This window comes from Alosa pseudoharengus, unplaced genomic scaffold (genome assembly GCF_046254945.1).
Source record: "Alosa pseudoharengus isolate Yale_2024_CS ecotype anadromous, Long Island Sound unplaced genomic scaffold, YU_APseudo_1.1 YU_APseudo_1.1_scf_15, whole genome shotgun sequence".
NCBI lineage: Eukaryota > Metazoa > Chordata > Actinopteri > Clupeiformes > Clupeidae > Alosa > Alosa pseudoharengus.
This window is the reverse complement of record NW_027468620.1, coordinates 4,656,088-4,676,746: the sequence shown is the minus strand read 5'-3', so window position 1 is coordinate 4,676,746 and position 20,659 is coordinate 4,656,088. Positions and strand designations below refer to the sequence as shown.

General features: G+C 40.0%; 1 protein-coding gene across 4 annotated transcripts in view; it reads right to left on the bottom strand.

Annotated features, from left to right (window-relative positions):
- tp53bp2a (tumor protein p53 binding protein, 2a) overlaps window positions 1-6,933 on the bottom strand; it is an 82,377-nt gene extending 75,444 nt beyond the window's left edge. For all 4 annotated transcript variants that reach the window (XM_076285298.1, XM_076285299.1, XM_076285300.1 and 1 more), the window contains exon 1: window positions 6,364-6,933. In XM_076285298.1, coding sequence (XP_076141413.1) covers window positions 6,364-6,372 — 9 coding nt within the window. In that variant the 5' untranslated portion in view covers window positions 6,373-6,933. The remainder of the gene's footprint in view (window positions 1-6,363) is intronic.
- Between the last annotated feature and the right edge of the window lie 13,726 nt (window positions 6,934-20,659).

The window sequence follows — 20,659 nt, the reverse complement described above, 5'->3', positions numbered from 1 at the left end:
TGTCTATTTTTACATTGTGGCCCTTTGAATCAATGGAAATGGTTGTTGAATCTTTAAATAGAGTCAAGTGTGTTTTTGCATGTAAGTGTTCCACAATGTGTAATCTGTACAAACACATAGTTAAGCATTATTCAGCCTAGGAAAGTGGTTTTGGTGTTTACGTAATCTGATTTAGAGGTCACTGAAACATACAGTAGCCTATATCACACTAAAGTATCAGTCCATCATTTTGCAAGTCTTATAGTAATTGACCTCTTGCCCAGGGGTTGACTGATATACTGTCTGTCCAATCAGAGGGGCCTGTATGATGCCCCTTTACTTTGCACAATTTTTGTCTAAAACAATAATCGGACAGCACAGTATGTTTATGTTAGTGAATGCAGGAAAATTGTGAAGGCAAAGTTGAAGATGGACATGATCATGTCCTAATTCGACAGAAGGGTGCAGATGGGATAACTGCAGTTAGCCTCCAAGTGACTATTGTTGTGACATCTGGCAAAAATGCTATACTAATAGCAATTAGGACATGATCATGTCCTAATTCGACAGAAGGGTGCAGATGGGATAACTGCAGTTAGCCTCCAAGTGACTATTGTTGTGACATCTGGCAAAAATGCTATACTAATAAATATAGTTTAAGATTAATAATTAACAATGCATGCCTATGCATGGGTCATGGTTTTACCAAAGTCATCGAACAGTCAAAACTATACATATTCTAAAAGTTTATGCACTGTACATGAAATATAGCATCATTCAACTTATGTCCCAACTTCCTCCATACCATGCATAACACATACTCCTCTATTCTGTATAGGCGAATCAAGTGAACAGCTGATACATTTTGGCCTGCACTATTAAGGGAAACAAATTAAACACCCTAAACTATATATTTTCTGAAAGCATATACCCTCCGGAGGAGATATAACACCATTTAAGACATTTCCCATCTTCCTCTATGCCATGCGCAATACATTGCCCTCTATTCTGTAAAGGCGAATCTAGTGTAAAGTGGATACATTTTGGCCTATACTGTCCAGGGAAAACAATTTAAACACCATAAACCATATATTTTCTATAAGCATATACCCTATAGAGGAGATATAACACCATTTAAGACATTTCCCATCTTCCTCTATGCCATGCACAATACATTGCCCTCTATTCTGTAAAGGTGAATCTAGTGTAAAGTGGATAGCCTACATTTTGGCCTATACTGTCCAGGGAAAACAAATTAAACATCATAAACTATATATTTTCTATAAGAATATACCCTCTAGATGAGATATAATACCAGTTAAGACATGTATTATCTTCCTCCATGCCTTGGACAATTTGTTTGTCAAATGTTGCAATTAGTTTTGGGTCACTATACATTAGCTATACATAATTACATTATGCCCTGTTTGCCCATGTTAAAACAAACAATTTCAAAAATCTCATAATACATTTTTTGTTTGTCTTGATGCAAGTAATCAACCTAGTAATTTTCATGGTGATATGTGAAGGTTAATTTTTTTCCCCTATTTCCGTGAGAAAAATTCTGTATAGGCGCATTAATAGGGTATATTTAGGTCTTTTTCTAAACTTTCCCCTATTGGGATTCTTCGGGGCTTTTTTTTCCCCTTACTCAGAACATATTGAGGATACAAAATCAGTTAAGTTTGCTTGTGTTGCAATTTGTTCAACCCTTTCTTCTAAAATGACTGGACTACAATAGATGAATAAGGTCTGCTTTTATAAAAGAACATAAGTAGATAAATAAGGTCTGTTTTTATATCAAGTTTATATAAGTGCAATACAGTGCATAATAAATATGCATTTCTCATTCATTGACTCATCTAATAAATCAAAACAATGTCATACCCGAGTTTGTATGTTTATTATTCATCAAGGAACTGATTTTTAGCATAGTCTACTGTGATGGTTATTTTAACATTACAATTACGTTTTGACACCCTAAATATAAAGTTTTTTAGAGTTTTTTTATTGCAAAGAAATGGGGACATACTCTAAAGGCAGGGCTCCAGAGTGCGACCAATTTGGTCGCATATGCGACCTAATTTTTCAAAAGTGCGACTAAAAAAAATCGGAGGTCGCACCGGTGCGACCAGCTATTCGAGAGAGGAAAAAGTGTCCGCATTGAAACTCTACCTTTGGTTCAATAACAGACACATATTTGGACAATAATCGTGGTTTAAACAAATCACAGATAGTGAAGGGCGGGACCTCCCCTCTGATTGGCCGTGGCCCAGTGCCTGTGTGTAAATTTGAAAATGCGTGTGGTGCAGAGAGAGAGAGAGAGGTCAGAGACCCGTCAGATAAACAGAGTGGATATAGTTGCATTACAGTGTGGTCACATAGGCCGAGATAAATGTACCCTCTCCCCACTGCCTTTCGGCGGCTGGCAGCAGCAAACCGATCAGACGAGCCCGAGATGATGATCAAGTTTATCGTTGCCTACGATAGGCCTAGTGAAACTTCCCTTCACCAAGTTCAGTCCGAAATAATTATTCACCAGAAAAATAGTTTGAACGTAAACCCGACGTACAGGAATGCCACTTGCGCCAAATTTATAGGAGTCATTGCAGATGAAAAGACGTCTTAAAATTGCGAACAATGCATACAAGGCCTTCGCGAACGACAGAGATACAGATATCGCCGAAAAGGAGTGCGTCATTGACCGCAGTTAGCCTACATGCAGGGAATAACCCGGTTTTCAACAGCAATATTCGTTTTGCGCGCGAGTTGTGTAAACTCATTCTGATGGCATCAATCAATTTAATCCAGTATTTGCCGCAAACCGAATATCGCTGCTACATTTAAAGCCCGAATATTCCCTGCACGTATAACTGTGGTCATTGTGTACGGTGAATTGAATGGACACATTTAGATCGAGCATGGCAAGTCATTGCAATAGCCTATAATAATAGGCCTACCATTTCGTTACTGCATTAACCATAGTGATGTTCTTATTGAAAATGTAAAAATATTAAAATTAAAAAGTAAATTGCATTGTGGGACTGTGAAATGATTATTGCAATCATTGCAAAATCACATAAAAATCCCCCAGGCTACTTGGAACATCTCTTTAAATTGTGCTCAAATACATTTCTATGGAAGATGCTAGCATGGCGAGCTTGTTTAGCCAAGGGGGCAGGCGAATTCCCGGAAGTAGAAGAATCGACGTAGGCTGGAGGGACCACCTCTCTGCTAACTCCCATAGAAGTCCATTCATTGTAGGATTTTTTTGAAATACCATAACTTCATATAACATATATCCTGTGCCGATATTGTAGCTTCTGTGTAATCCACATAAACACTACAAAGGCAAAACAGACTCCACTACCTCGTCCGTAACGTTGGTTACCCGTAAGAAGAACGGTTAGCTTGTTCAGTTGGAGGGAAGCTAGCTTTGACGTAATCTCTCTTTCGCCGTAGGGAGATAACCGTATTGTTTGGATAAGAAGCTCAGTCCACCTTACTGTCTATGACGGTAACTCATAAGCAAAACCTAGCATACACGATTGTATGTTAAGGTAAAGCATTACACAGAGGGAACCTAATAATAATAAAAAAGTAAACCTAATTTTTTTAAAAAGGGCACTAATCATTTCAGAGGTTTTTGATGGATTGACCGTAGGTCGGAAAAGTGGAAAGAAAATTAGCTTCAAGGCTATAACTTTGTTTTGTTTTAGCATGACTGTTTTTGAAGATGATCATGTATGGTAGCTTCAACATTAACTCGCCTTGGTGAGGATGATATTAATAATAATACATAAATAAATGTTTAACTTTGATGACTTTGAAGGCGAAGGAAGTGTGAGAAGAATTTCTGTGTATCTATCATATGAGTTACAAGATTCAGTTCGATGGCTAACGTCACGAAGTTAAGTGTGAGTCTGCGCAGTACTGGGGGGACCAACTGAAAAATCGTTCTATTTGACTCAGTGCCCTCCCATTGAAAACGACAGAGTCTGTTCGTCCATTTCTTTTACTGTCTATGGGTTTAGCCAAGGCCTAAAGATCATGAAGGATAGTATGTAAGACATTGAGCCATGAGATGTGCAGTTTGAAGCCCTTAAAAGACGTGCACTGTTAATTTACTCACTGTTATTTTTATTTAATTCATCTAGAGATGTTTTAAGTTTAAATTTCAGCTCAGTGCAGCACTTAAAGCACCAACACTTCATTAAGTTACTTTTCTTGTAGAATTGTAAATCATAAGTCATAGGACAACCTATATAGGCAGTGGTGGAATGTAACGAAGTACAAATACTTCGTTACTGTACTTAAGTAAATATTCCACGTATTTGTACTTTACTTAAGTAGAATTTATAGTGCATACTTTTGACTTTTACTTCGTTACATTTTACAGCAATTATCTGTACTTTTACTCCGCTCCATCGTTCCTTTTTACGATACATTTTATGATCAGATTTTTTTTCTCTCTGCCAAACACGTTTGTTTTACCAGGGGGCGGGGTTGCTACCACAGATTCTGGAGCGCTACGTGCCCAGCTTCTAAATCTTTGAAACATAAGCTTATAGTCTAGACCAGGCAAAGCGTGAGCTTGTAGCCATCTGCATTCGGTAGGCTATATTCACCAGACCCATGGCTACACTGGACATGCAACTGTGTTCTGTGCCTTTCTCTGTCTGTTATCTGCAGCGTTAGGGCCTCCTCTCCGATGAGATTGCTATCCGCGGATCAGCGAAGTTACAGGCTATGCCCATGCTTCTGTCACACGTCTGATCATTTGTGCCACAAATGAATGGCAGACTATTATAGAACCGCTGGCAGAAAAACACGTAGCATTTTCCAGATTAGGAAATATTTCTTAATTGTGTGTGATCAAATAAAGAGGCATAGCCTACAATTGGGGGGGGTAGAAATGTGAGCGCTCATTCAATGTCTATGTGCGTCTGCGCAAGTGAAACTGAACCTAATCATAAAGACACCTTTCTCAGCTACTTTTCTGTTCAATCAGCAGAATTGGCATTACGATCCACCCGACGTTTCCCTGGTCTACCCCGTTAAACTTCAGGCTCTCGTGTTTTGCTGAATGATATACTCAGCAGATCACCCTAGTAGATAACCAGAATTACAGTCTCTAGAATTGTAGGTCAGAATGTAAACTGGGCCACAGATGGTAAGCACAATTGCATTAGCTTAAAACTATCTAGTCGAATATAGCCTAACCTAAAACTAGCTTAGGCCTAATTAAAATGCCACAGCCCATACTATTTTTTCTTTTAGAATATAGATATTAAGAGAATAAATCATTATGCAAATACTTTTACTTTTAATACTTAAAGTACATTTAAAAGCAGGTACTTTTTACTTTTACTTAAGTAGGGTTGTCATTGTGGTACTTTTACTTTTACTAAAGTAAATATTTCTCTGTGTATTTGTACTTTTACTTAAGTACTGAGATTCAGTACTTCCTCCACCACTGTATATAGGACAGTAATTAAGGGGGAAAAAAGAACCTGCTGCGGTGTTAAATGCAATGTGGTTGAAAATTTGGGTGCACCTAACTTTTGTGGTGGTGCACCTAAGAAAAAAAGTTAGGCGCACCAGTGCAAAAAGTTAGTCTGGAGCCCTGAAAGGTTGCCCCTTGTTTTTATTTACATGTTTAGGGGAACGTTACTGCAACCAAATTGGAACGTTCTCTAAATGTTGCCCCTAGATTACCATAAAACAAACGTTAGAAAAACATTGGGAGAACGTTCTCTAAACCAATACCAAAAAGTATAATTTCCGTCAGAAAAACTTTTCTTGCAAACTTAGGACAACCAAAGGAACTTTCAAGCAAGGTTCCCATAACAAAACAGAAAAGGTTCGCCTAACGTTCTGATGACTAAAAACTGCAGAGATAATAACACATGTTCATTCTACAAATCGGATCAATCAGCTGAACAAGTAAGTAGGAGGGCTATCCTGTAGAAACCCGATTTTCAGCCAAACTTTCCTAGTAAAGATCTCTTCGATTTCACGAACCCGTCGACAACTAGTTTTGTTGCAGACTTGTTTAAACTGACTGCACACACGTCATTGACTTAAAGTCGACCGAATATGTGCCATGTAGCAGATATGCAACTAAGTTTAAATCGACACGCTATCGTTGACGTACGTGTTCGAAAGGTACATTAGCTAACATTATCTCATGCTTTACGTTAACGTTATCTAGGGTTTCTGCCATTTCCGTGTAACGCTAAGCAAGCTAACTATGAGCTAACGCTAAAGTTACACTTCCAGAAAGAACTGTTTCATTAACGTTGAGTGGCAGTAAATTAATGTTAACTCCCAAATGTAACATTAGAGTTGGTCAAAGAAAATGTATCCTGGCATTAAACTCACCGGCATCATCTTGGCGTCGAGCAGTCAATTATTCACGTTAACCTTAAAGTTAGAGGCTAATCGTGGCTCCCAGGAAAGCGTCGTATAATTCCTGTAATCCAGGAGTAAACTGTATTCGTTCATGGAAGACTTTATAACTCTTTGCAGGAGAGTTAACGTTATCCTACCGTTGCTTAACTATTTAACGTTGCATTCACTTTATCGAAACATTCGTAGTCTAACGCTGAATGTTCCAAAAAGATTCAATGGGTGCGCTATTTGAAAAATTTTCGGGAGATTGACCTGTTGTGATGAAATAGGAGACTGTTGCCAGAAAAGTTTCCTCTTGCTAGCTACGTTCTATAGCTTAGCTATCAGCTAGGTTCTAAGCATCTCAGTGACGTTCCAAGTTTTGTCAGCTTTCAACAACTATCGCCTATCTTGATCGAAAACCTCGCAGCCTTGATTCAAATTGTGGCTACTCATCCAAACAAATTAGGACTAATGGTAAATTTAAATCCAACAATAACGACGCTTAAGAGGTTTCGATGCGTTTCAAGAACCTGCCGTCCAACCCAGGGTGACGTAGTACTAAATTCATCCCTTTGGAATTTCAGCCCCGCCTCTCACACCTTATGCCTGCGGAACTCCTCGTAGCCTATTATTTAAGACAGCAAAGTAGAAACCCCAACGATTTTGACACCCTCACTCATTATATAAAAATAAATAAAAGAACACTTTGAAAACACATCAGATGGAAATCATGCTGGATATCTGTGATAAGGACTGGTAATGTGTTAGGAATGAAAGGATGCTACATCGTTTTTTGGAAATGAAAATGATCAACCTACAGAGGGCTGAATTCAAAGACCCCCCCAAAAAATCAAAGTGAAAAAATGATGTGGCAGGCTAGTTCATTTTGCCTAAATTTCATCGCAGGTAATCAGTAGTTTATCCTCACTGAGCTCCTTGACAGTCTGTGGTGTGGTGCAACCTGGCAGTGTTGGATGGACCAATACTCTTTTGATCCCGTGAGGGAAATTTGGTCTCTGCATTTAACCCAATTAGTACAGCGGCTAAGGCCAGATTTTTACCTGAATCGTTCAGTTTTTGCAGAAAGCACGAAACTTGGTACAGGTATAGTACTACCAGGGGTGAAAGTAAGCCGGTACTGGCCGGTACGGAGTACCACTAAAATATTTGGAGATGGTACGCAGTACCGGAAAGAAAACTATACTGTCTCTGAAAAATATTGCACTTTCAGCATGACAACACAACTGCTAACGACAAATTACCAGAAGTAACACGTTTCCCCCAAAATATATTTCATATACATCGTTCTGAACTGTATCTGAATTGTGTCTAAACCTCCCGTGCAGCTGGACAGACAACGAGCAAGCTATAGCGCGCGTACAGTAGCCTACAGTAATTGCGCCAACGTGCACTGGTATCCAAAGTGTTTTAGCAGACTGACGTTTCTTGGAAAGTCTCCCAAATAACAAAAAACATATAGGCTAAAGAAAAATATGTTGATGTTTCAATAGCCTATTCTGGTTTTATGTGTGCAGTGTTTCGCTGGAGAGACAAGAGACAGACAGCGCGTGTACGGCTTAACTAGATCTTGCGCAGCAATAATGAAAGTGTTTTAGCGCTCAGAAGTATGTTGCAGTCACCCAAATAAAAAGGCATTACTCAAAGAAACGTGTTTCATGATATACAGTAGCCTATATATATATAAAAAAAAAAACGATTGGAAGTGGGAGCGAGCAGAATACGGCTAAATAAAGAAATAAATAAATGTTGAAATTAAGTGTTTGCAATTTATTCATTATCAAAAACAGGTGGGTTAAAGAGTGATACTAGAGTGATAAGAAGTCCTAGTGAATGCTTGATAAGTAGACTATAATACAGTAATAATATACTATAGTAGACTATAGTAGATACAGTAAATAAACAAATAAATAAATAATAAATAATTAGGCTAAGTGAAATTTTCGGCGCGCGCTATGCACGCGCATTATAACTATCATAGTACCACCAAGAAATAAAAAACTACTTTCACCCCTGAGTACTACCCCTAGTGATCAAAAATTGAAATGGACCCCAACACATAGCGCCCCCTAGTGGCCCCTATCTTGACTTCAAATATGGCCACCAAAATATGCCCTTTTTTTCTACATTTATAATGCTATGTGGCTTTTAACACATAATATGACACATGTCTACAGCCATCTTTCATCATTATGAAATACATTATGAGACAATCATGCATAATTAAAATGGCAGACATCTTAGATTTTAAGGAAGTAGCCATACATTCTGACACTGAGTCAAAAACTGGGGTGCGTTTGGGCTATGTGTGAAGTTTCGAGTGGTGTCCCAATTTATAGGGAAAGATCTTCACCTCCACTTCCCTTGTCGAGGGGGCTTTAATGTTGAGGGCAATCAAAACCAAGTGGAAGTTTTAAGGGGGGAGAAATGGGACGGGCCCTAAACCTTGCACTTGCCTGGGCTCAATCCATCTAATTTGCCCCCTAGAGGCTGGCATGCTAGCAAGGATGCTAAAAGCCTTGGATGCTAACGTCTGTCAAGTCTCTTAAAAAAACATATGTTGCCTTTTGGGAAATTAGCTATTTTGTCTTCTATCCTAGAGTTAGATAAATTAGTACATACACCCAGTCATAGTTAGATAAATTAGTACATAACCCAGTCCAACACATCCTACTGTTAGCCTAATTCAATTGAGGTGGGTGGGGCCAATTAGCATATGCTAAAGTTTCTTTTAAGGCTTATAGTGATTGTTTGAAAAGGTATATTTTGTTTTATTGTAGTTTAATATTTTGCATCCATAAAATGATTATGCCTGTCAATGAAGCTAATTTAAATATGTAATACCTTATGAGTTTAGCTCCCTCCTGACACATTAGGGCTCATGCTAGTCAGTGAACCAGCACTTTTAGGACACTTGCTAGTCTGGTGGAAACACCAAAAGCTTAAGACAGGTAAAGTTGAGTATCGTCCGCATAGCAGTGATAATCAAATTCATGGGAGCGAATGGTCTCACCCAAGGAAGTGTGTAAATAGAGAAAAGTAGGGGCCCTAATACTGATCCCTGATGCACACCTGTGGTGAAGTCATGTGCCCTTTAAGGTAGGATTTAAACCAGTCAAGGGCTTTCCTAGACATTCCAGTTCAGATAGTGTAGAAAGGAGAATGTCATGGTTAACAGTATCGAAGGCTGCAGATAAGTCTAGTAGAATGAATACTAATGACTTAGATGAGGACTTAGCTACTGTCTGCATATGGTCTACCAGGTTGTTCTGATATAGTAAGTCCAAGACTTGCTTGAAGACCATTTTCTCCAAAAACTTTGACAAGAAAGGAAGAAGGGAGATAGGTCTGTAAAAACAGGAATGTTAGAGGTGGTGGCAAATTATACATTTTCCATCTTTATCTCCTTGACTGATTTTTCACTAGTTTCACATTTGGCTAGGGTCAGTGTCACTACTAGTAGCATAAGCCAGTACCTGGAGCCTACAAACGTTGCACAGGTAGTCCAACTCCTCCAGAATGGCACACCAATACGTTCCATTGCCAGAAGGATTGCTGTGTCTCCCAGCGCAGTCTCAAGAGCATGTAGGAGATTCCAGTAGACAGTTGCTCAAGGAGAGCTGGGCAGGATGGTAGAGGGTCCTTAACCCAGCAGCAGGACCAGTATCTGCTCCTTTGTGCAACAACAAACAGTAGGAGCCCTGCCAGAGCCCTACAAAATGACCTCCTCCAGGCCGCTGGTGTGAATGTCTCTGACCACACTGTCAGACTTCATGAAGGTGGCCTGAGGGCCTGATGGCCTCTGGAAGGACCTATACTCACTGCCCAACTGCACCCTCACTACTCTTAGGTATCAGGATGAAAACTTCAGACCCATTGTCTGACCCTGTATTGGTGCAGTGAGCCCTGGGTTCCTCCTGGTGCACAACAATGGCTGGACACATGTAGCGAGAATGTGCAGGCAGTTCCTGGAGGATGAAGGCATTGATACCATTGACTGTCCCCCCCACACTCCCCTGACTTAAATCCGATTGAACACCTCTGGGACATTATATTTTGGTCCATTCAACACCGCCAGGTTGCACCACCGACTGTCAAGGAGCTCAGTGATGGCCATGTCCACATCTGGGAGCAGATTCCCCAGGACACCATCCGCCATTTCATAAGGAGCATGCCCCGATGCCATCAAGCATGTCGGGGCCATACGAACTACTGAGTACCATCATGAGTTGCTGCGCTGAAATTCAAGCAAAATGGACTAGCTTGCCGTGTCATTTTTTCCACTTAGATTTTCGGGGGGACTTTGAATTCAGTCCTCTGTGGATTGATCATTTTCATTCCCAAATAACGAAGTCGCATCCTTTTGTTCCTAACATATTACCCAGTCCATATCAGTTTGAATCCTACCTCACAGGATGCTCGTTTAACGTATCATGGCTTGGACATCTGTCCGCACCTCACCATCCAACCACAGGGGTCCCCCAGGGCTCAGTACTGGGCCCCCTTCTCTTTGCTATCCACAACACTTCTTTGGGACAGATTACACATTCGCACAGCTTCTCATACCACTGCTATGCAGATGACACATAGCTTTATCTCTTCTTTCCACCTGATGACCCCTTGGTCTCGACACGGACCACAGATTGCCTCTCAGACATATCTTCATGGATGAAGGCACACCACCTCCAGCTAAACCTCTCAAAAAACAAACTGCTGGTCCTCCCAGCTAAACCTACTCATACAGGCATTATATGCTACCCCCCGACCGTTGCGCTCTTCAGACAAACATTGTCTAGCTCTGCCACCGGTACGCTCAGGTCAATCCAAACTTTTTTCATCTGTTGTTCCTTGTTGGTAGAACGCGCTACCAGTTCCTACTAGAGCAGGGACATCCCTCTCCATCTTCAAAAAACTCCTGAAGACCCAGCTCTTCAGAGAATATCTTCTCTCGTAGCACTACTTACAACTAGCTAATTCTAGCACTTACCACCTGACTTGACTGTATAAAAACAGTACTCACTTATTCACTCTTCCCTATTGTACTCTACCTTTTTAAATTGTTCTAGAATTGTTGAGAGAATTGTTTTAAAAGCGTTAAACTGTTTACCAGGTTGTAAGGCGCTTTGGCTAAAAATGTGTCAGCCTAATGTAATGTAGATATCCAGCATGATGTTTTTTCCCCATTGAAATCTGATGTGTTTTATTGTTTAAAGTGTATATTTTTTTTGAGCAGTGTATAGTAAGTAAAAGTTAAGGTTTGCTCAGAAAGAGAAGAAGGTAGAATAAGAATGTATTGATGATGTAGGTAGTTACTTCAATTAACCAAGATATAGAATAATTGGCTTATTTTCTTACACATAGTGGCCATATTGGAATCTTACCAGATTATACTTGATGCCTTGTACAGTATATTATTGAGGTTGTCATGTGATAAAATGACTGTTCAAACTTTTAAATTGTTTTTGAATGATATTTCTATCATGAATAACAATAGAGATGGTCTATATTTTCACATTTGGTATCCTCCATATTAGATTTCAAAATGGCCAACATCAAGTTTGACCCTAACTGTTAAAACTTAAAGGAACCATATGTAAGATTGTGGCCAACACTGATACTGCAATCACTTTCAAATTACTGTAGTGCGGTGTATCCCCTCCCCCTCCTGGCTGACTCGAGGTTGCAAACCTGGATGCTGAAACACTACTGACTTTGTGATTAGTAGATAGGTAAAGGGTGACTCATCAGGCCAAAACACAACATGACATGACAAATTACAACATCAACATCAGTTGAGGGCTGCAACTTCACTTTTTAAAACACAATATCCTGGCCGGACTACTGTTTTCAGTGATATAAGTATTTAAAATTAACATGATTTCTTAATGTCTAGTGACATATCAGAGCCATTTTATGATTAATTGAAATACATTTTTTACATACGGTTCCTTTAAAATACTTTTTTATCTTGTTTAATTTTGAAGTTGTATCAACAATTCTATTAAGAATGGTAGATATTTGAATTCAAGATGGCGGCCACTAGGGGGCGCTATGTGTTGGGGTCCATTTAAATTTTTGATCACTAGGGGTAGTAAACTAGGGGTAGTATAACTGTGCCAAGTTTCATGCTTTCTGCAAAAACTGAACGATTCCGGTGCTTAGCCGCTGTACTAAATACGTGAATTAGTGAAACACACACAGCGAGGTGAAGCACACACTAATCCCGGCGCAGTGAGCTGCCTGCTACAACAGCTGCGCTCGGGGAGCAGTGGGGGGTTAGGTGCCTTGCTCAAGGACACTTCAGCCGTGGCCCACTGGTCGGGGCTCGAACCGGCAACCAGTGTTGCCACAGTTACCTTGAAAAAGTAATCTGATTACTGATTACTCCTTTAAAAAGTAACTTAGTTACTTTACTGATTACTTGATTTTAAAAGTAACTAAGTTATATTACAAGTTACTTTATTAGTTACTTTCAGCAGCTGCCGACAACACCCCCAACGCCTCAACATAAAAATGATAACCTGTTTTGCCAATACTCACTATACTGGAAGTGCATTTAACAGCAATGTATAGCAGACATCCAAACCTAACCTACTTAGATACTGAAATTCAGATGTTTGTTCAATAATGTCTAAGTACACCAAATAAGGAAGGCCTATTGATAGAAATTGTTATAGTAAAATATGTAGATTTTATTTCATGTAGCCTTGGCAACTAGCCATCTTGTAGCCTATAGGCCTGAGTAATATGCAAATGAAATTACACTTGTTGAACTCACCTCAACAAGTCTTTTGCAATCATTTAACCCACCGTGAGCAATGCTAAAGTTGCTGTTACAAACAGTGCAGTGTGCAAGATTATCATTATGTTTTAATCTTTTGAGACAATTGGGTACACTTTTGTGTAGTCTGATGTGAAATGGGTCTCAAATCTTCCTTTTTGAGGGGCACTGACGCTGCCATGACGCTTCTGTTCCTAGATACACTGACTGAACTGATTAATTATGTTTGGGAGAAAAGAGATTAATTTAGCAAAACTCTCCCTCCATTGTTGTTTACGTTTGTGTCGCTGCACGTGAATTGTCCTCATGCTGAAAACGTGAGCATAGCCTACATGACATTAATCCCCAAGACAAGAAGAAAGAAAAGAATATATCTTTTTATTAAGGAAAATGACAAAAATAGTAACGCACAGTAACTTAGATAAGTAACTTTAATCTGATTACTGGTTTGTAAATAGTAGCGCGTTAGATTACTCGTTACTGAAAAAAGTGGTCATAATAGACTAACTAAGTAACGCGTTACTGGCATCACTGCCGGCAACCCTCCGATTAAGTCCAGAGTGCTAACCAGTGGGCCACAGCTGCCCGGCGGGGGCAACGGATCAAAACGATATCCCAGAGGTGTTCTATTGAATTTAAGTCAGCCTGTCTTGTGGAATTTCCTCCATGCTCTTGAGACTGTGCTGGGAGACAGCAATCCTGGCAATGGAACGTATTGGTATGCCATTCTGGAGGGGTTGGACTTCCCGTGCAACCTTCTGTAGGCTCCAGATAATGGCTTATGCTACCAGTAGTGACACTGACCCTAGCCAAATGCGAAACTAGTGAAAAATCAGTGTGACTGACTTGACGCTACTCCTATGAAACAGTGTTCCCTTATTTTTTTGAGCAGTATTTTAATGTAGCCTAAGCTGATTTACTGAACCTAAAATAAATTCTGTGGCTAAGTTATTATTATGTCCGCCGCGCAGCGAAGCGGCGGTCACATAGGTTTAGTCAGTTTTTTTTTCTTCCGGATTTTTTTTTGTATTATTTATTATGACCGCCGCACAGCGAAGCGGCAGTCATATACGTTTAGTCAGAGATTTTTTTCTTCCAGATTTTTATTTATTTATTTATTTTTCTTTAGTAATTTTGTGTCAACAATTCCCAGGACACTGAAAGACCGGGGTGCACGAAACTTGGTGGGCATGTAGCCACACAAGGATGACACAAAACCATTGTTTTGGACCCCCGAAAGGAGGGTAGGGCGGACAGTTTTCTGTGAATATCTCGAGATCCATACATGTTCTTAAGGGGCCATGTCAACCCATCCCAACCTCATTTGATGTATAGCGCCACCTAGTTACAAATGAAAAAGCAAAAATGAAGTGCATGGTCAAAACTGCATGAAATTGGAGGTGTAGGATGACACCCTCTGAATGCATGCCAAATTTCGTGGAATTCGGTTCATGGGGGACCATACAATAAATGAATATATGTGTACATTTAGTGACTGTACACTACGCATGCGCACACACACACACACACACACACACACTCATGAACACACGCAAACACACACATAAAGATACATGCACACACATGCAGGCACACACACACAAGCACAGACACACACAGATACACACACACGTCAACACACACATAAAGATACATGCACACACATGCAGGCACACACACACAAGCACAGACACACACAGATACACGCACACACGCACACACATAAAAACACACACACACACATAAAGACACACGCACAAACAGTAGGCTTGCAGGCATACGCATGCACACACGAACATGCACACACAGAGGCACGCACACACAGACTCACATGCACGCACACACACACACACAAATACAAACACGTACACGCACGCATTCACACACACACTCACGCAAGCACGCACACACACATAAAAACACACACATTAAGGCACATGTGTACACACACACACACACCCCATTATTGAATTTGAAAGACAACTGAACTGACACTGCGAACGGTGAGTGCCCAGACCCTACATTTTAATGTGGGTCTGGCTCGTCAGGCTAGAGATGGGAAGTGCAAATACTTCAGATATTTATACTTTACTATTTTTTTTTGAGGCGACTTTTTACTTTACTCCTTACATTTTAACATGAATATCGATACTTTCTACTCCTTACATTTTACAAAACTGGCTCGTTACTTTAATTTCAAATAATTTCAGTGGAGTTACCGTTATTATTTTTCAAGTCATCAATAGCGAATTCAATCTAATTGGATGGGAATATACGTTGCACTTGACGGACCACTACAAGATGGCAGATTTGGGTAACGTTAGCATGTAGCCTAGAAGTATGTCTCAAATAAATTTAGTCGAAAACTCGCCTTTGGTGCTTCCCTAACTTCTAGCTGCAGTGTAGCCTATATCCTTAGCAATAAGTATGCAGCATAATAGGGGACTTGAACAGGGATGTAGTGGATGCTAAATGCAAGTAAATGCAGTTTACCCACTTCTGAAATTTCAGAAATAGTTTATCCACCTCTTATTAGAGTTTATCCACCTCTCAAAAGAGTTTATTCACCAATTACAACTGTTATTATTTAAAAATCACACTGTATTATCCACAATCACAATATGTACACTCATCAACACTCTATGAACATCTTAATGCCACTTGTATTGTTATAAACATTGGACAATAACCTCCACCATCATCAAAAATGTTCAGAATGCCTTTTCTAAAAATCTGATACCGCATGGCGCAGTCCACCTTACCGTGAACAAAAATAACAAAAAAAAGAACAAAAATATTCATACCCTTGGCAAATATTGATTCAATGTTGATTTTCTCTTTATCAATATGTTTGTTCTGACTGAAAATGACACCACCACACGTCAAAAGGTTGTAAGACAATGTGGTAGAAACATGGAATCAAAAAAAGAAGCATTTTCATCCTTTTTAACATTTTATGAAAAATGGCGTGTCCAAAATTATTCATACCCTTTTTAAATAATCACTGTAAAATGGCATGTCCACAATTATTCATACCCTTTTAAAATAATCACTGGAAACATCTTTATTTGCAATCAAAGCTCTCAAAATGGTTCTTATAATATACCAAGCCACTCCATGTCTCCACAATGATTGTAGACCGCACCTTTTGTCTTGACCAATATGTTTGTTCTGACTGAAAATGAAAATCCGCCGTTGCCAGCTAAAACTCTATAGTTCAAAGAAGAAGCCGTATCTAAACATGATCCAGAAGTGCAGACATCTTCTCTGGGCCAAGGCTCATTTAAAATGGACCGTGGCAAAGTGGAAAACTGTTCTGTGGTCAGACGAATCAAAATGTGAGGTTATTTTCGGAAATCAGGGATGCCGTGTCATCCGGACTAAAAGAGGACGACCCAAGTTATCAGCGCTCAGTTCAGAAACCTGCATCTCTGATGGTATGGGGTTATGGGGCATTAGTGCGTGTGGCATGGGCAGCTTACAGATCTGGAAAGACACCATCAATGCTGAAAGGTACAGTATATTCAGGTTCTAGAGCAACATAATGCTCCCATTCAGACAACGTTTCTTTCAGGGAAGACCTTGCATTTTCCAACATGACAATGCCAAACCATACTGCATCAATTACAACATCATGGCTGCGTAGAAGAAGGGTCCGGGTGAACTGGCCTGCCTGCAGTCCAGATCTTTCACCCATAGAAAACATTTTGCGGATCATAAAACGGAAGATACGCAAAGAAGACCTAAGACAGTTGAGCAACTAGAATCCTACATTAGACAAGAATGGGACAACATTCCTATCCCTAAACTTGAACAACTAGTCTCCTCAGTCCCCAGACGTTTACAGACTGTTGTAAAAAGAAGAGGGGATGCCTCACAGTCAGGCTTGGAATTTCACCATTTTAGGGGCAAGGCCACTTGGCCTTCAGTTGGGCATATTTGGTGGGGGGCACAAAAGCCACATGTCAGGGCACCAAGGCCAAAGTTAACTATACAGTAGTATGCTATAAAAATGATCTGAAGTTGTATTCACTGCAGTAGACCTGCATCACTGTATGAAACATTACAAAAACATAAAACATGACATATTACATATAACTGTAAATCATCTGATCATCTAATATTTTCAGGTATCTAGGCTATATTTAACATTTATTTTATATTTGGCCTGTTATGAAATCATGTATTGAACAATTTAAGCACAGCTCAGCTTTAAGAAACTCAAATAGCCTAGATGCATGCTTAGCATTTTGTGATCATTAAGGGTATTTTCACAAACTCTTATAGTCAGCCGTCCTCTGATTTACCGATATCTAGGCGACATTTGTAATATTTATTTTGTATTTGGCCCGTTATGAAATAATGTGGAACAATTTAAACACAGTGTAAAACTTAAATCCCAAATTTGGAGACATCCATGTATGTTGAAATGTACTGCAAATTCAAAACGGGATTAGTCTGGAACGGCTAACTGTACAGGGGACTGCTTTACACCTTTCTGTTCGGTAAGGTCTGCTGTTTATTCTGATATATGGTTTGTCATATGTTAAACGAAGGGTTCGTGAAGTATTCCACCGAGATGAATGGGTAGGGAGACGCAAAACCTTCAGTAGAATTTATGATTAAATTGAATATTATTTACTTTTCTCGCGAACCGTTCACCACAGCAATTAGCGGCTAATATCGTTTAAAAGCTGAAAAAAGCTCTTTCATGTGATACTTGTGATGTCTGTGTGATGAGTAGGCTACTTCGCGAGTAGTTCAACTGAGAAGAATGGGTTAATTTGGACGCACTTTCTTTCTTGCGCTGTCACTTTCTCCACTGCGTAATTTGCGCTGTGAATGCTAAGATTATTTTGACAGGCCATAGGCTAAATATATATCGCTATTCGTAGGACGCAAAGCAGAATATTTAAAGAAGGGGGCACCAAGGCCACCGTGGCCTGTAAACCTCTGATTTTCAAAGGGGCGTCACGGCCAACGCAAGGGGCTACGACGGCCATGGCCGTTGTGGCCGCCGTGAAATTCCTACCCTGCTCACAGTGGTAAACATGGCCTTGTCCCAACTTTTTTGAGATGTGTTGTTGCCATGCAATTTAAAACCACCTAATTTTTCTTTTTAAATTATACATTTTCTCAGTTTAAACATTTGATGTCATCTATGTTCTATTCTGAATAAAATATAGACTTTTGAAACTTCCACATCATTGCATTCCATTTTTATTTACAATTTGTACCATGTCCCAACTTTTTTGGAATCGGGGTTGTAGATTGTTAACTCATTGAGTGCCAAAAACGTAATATTACGTTTTTCCTTCCCATGCGTTGAGTGCCAAAAACATAATATTACGTTTTTAGCTTTTTTTTTACATTACGAAACTAGACACTCTAACACACCTTATATATGATTTTGGGAACTCTGTGATTAATGGAAATGAAATATATGACGATCGAAAACTCATGAAAACGCACAATCTGGACATTTTATCTGGACATTTTATCATAACTCGGTTGCCGCTTTGGGTCGAATCAGTGACGCATGCACGTCAGGTCAAAACCAGGCCATTTTCGTGGGTCTATCACTAGGTGGCAGTCTCGCCAGGTCTCGCTGATCACTTCCCGGAAAGTTTACACGAGTAAGTAACAGGCAACACTTCATATTTCATGAAAGACGTTGTATCTCAATTTCAAGAAAAAAAAAACAGCGATTTTGATTAAAACTAGCCACTGTTTACCTTCGGATTTCTCAGGAACAGAGGCGTGTAGAAATACACGGTTTGCACCCACCGAGAGCTTAAAGTCTCACCTTTTAAACGAGCTGTTGTATGTGTTCATAGCTATAACACAGAATATGCTGTGGCTGTACAAAAATCATCAACAATGGCCTAGATTGCTGGCACTCTAGGACAAAGCTCCCGAAAACAGCTTGGCATTCAATGAGTTAACAGAACTGTTTATTCCATATTTGTAAAGAGAGTTGCAGAGAGTTGAGAGATGATGACTGCACACATGCAATAAAGTTCAAGTAAGCAAGACTGTTTTAATCGCGAGTTCAATGATCAAGCAGTTTGACGAGTACTGCAACGCAAAGGTAAACGAGACTGTGGAAAATGCTTGCTAGTAGTTGCAATTTTGGGGACATTAGAGATTCACTGATTAGAGATCGACTTGTGTGTGGTACAAATAGCTCAGCACTGAGGGAGAGATTACTCAGGGAAGTGAAGCTGACTCTTGATACATGCCTGCACACAGGCGTGCCTGCAGGTGTACGTCCGTATACGCACTGTGCATACCATCACTCAACAACGAGAGAAAATGTACCTTGTGTGTGTGAGTATATTCACACCATATTGGCCTACCATACCTTTCCAACTATGCACAGTATCCCATTAGTTGCATGCCATCAGGCTATTTACAATTTTCTATTAAGTGAAGTTAGTGAACACTTATCAAAAATTAACGCGCACACATGTTTGAGCAGGAGAGAATACGCATGCAGGCACGCATAGGCTACTTGTTTTCTTTTACTCGGCTTTCTATATGGTTACCAGCACACAATGTTGAGCTAATTCACTAACTCAATACTCATCATGGATATCACAAGTTTAAACAACGAAAGCAGAAAGGATGGAGGCAGCAAAGCTAGAGGAGCTATTCAAGATGGGCAAGAACAAGGTTGGCTAAGCAATTGCCCAGATAGCAAAATTTGACCGGCCCACCTCTGGCCCACTACCTTGCCTCAGGGTTTTGTGAGTGTTGGCCCAGTTCTGGCTGGGCCTCCGGCCCAACAATGGCCCAGTTACTGATAACTGACACAAAGAATTTCCTCTGGCCCAGATGTGGCCCACACACTGCAAAATGACTCTCATTGTTTCTGTTGGCCCAGTTCTGGCCCACACACTGTAAAATGACTCTTATTGGAACTGTTGGCCCAGGTGTGGCCCACACACTGTGAAATGACTCTTATTGTTTCTGTTGGCCCAGGTGTGGCCCACACACTGTGAAATGACCGTCATGCATTCTGTTGGCCCAGGTCTGGCCCACACACTATATAACTGAGTGTTGGCTGAGTGTCGGCTGGGCCTCTGGGCCTGTACTGGCCGACACACTATAAAACTGATCTGATTGAGTGTTGGCTGAGTGTCGGCTGGGCCTCTGGGCCTGTACTGGCCCACACACTATAAAACTGATCTGACTGAGTGTTGGCTGAATGTCGGCTGGGTCCCCGGGCCACATGTGGCCCATTAACTACCAAAAGTACTTGAAAATAAACACAAATCCAGAACTAGTAATTAAAAGCACAAGCTACTTTTATTAACAAGTTTGACAAACACAACCTTGCAAATAAAACAAACATTTAAAAATTATACAAGCTTTTACATATATACACTTTAGAAATTTAACAAGTTAAAATATACAATCTACTTTTATCTACAACAATCAACATCTTTCATATACAAAAACACAAACAATTAAACATTTTAA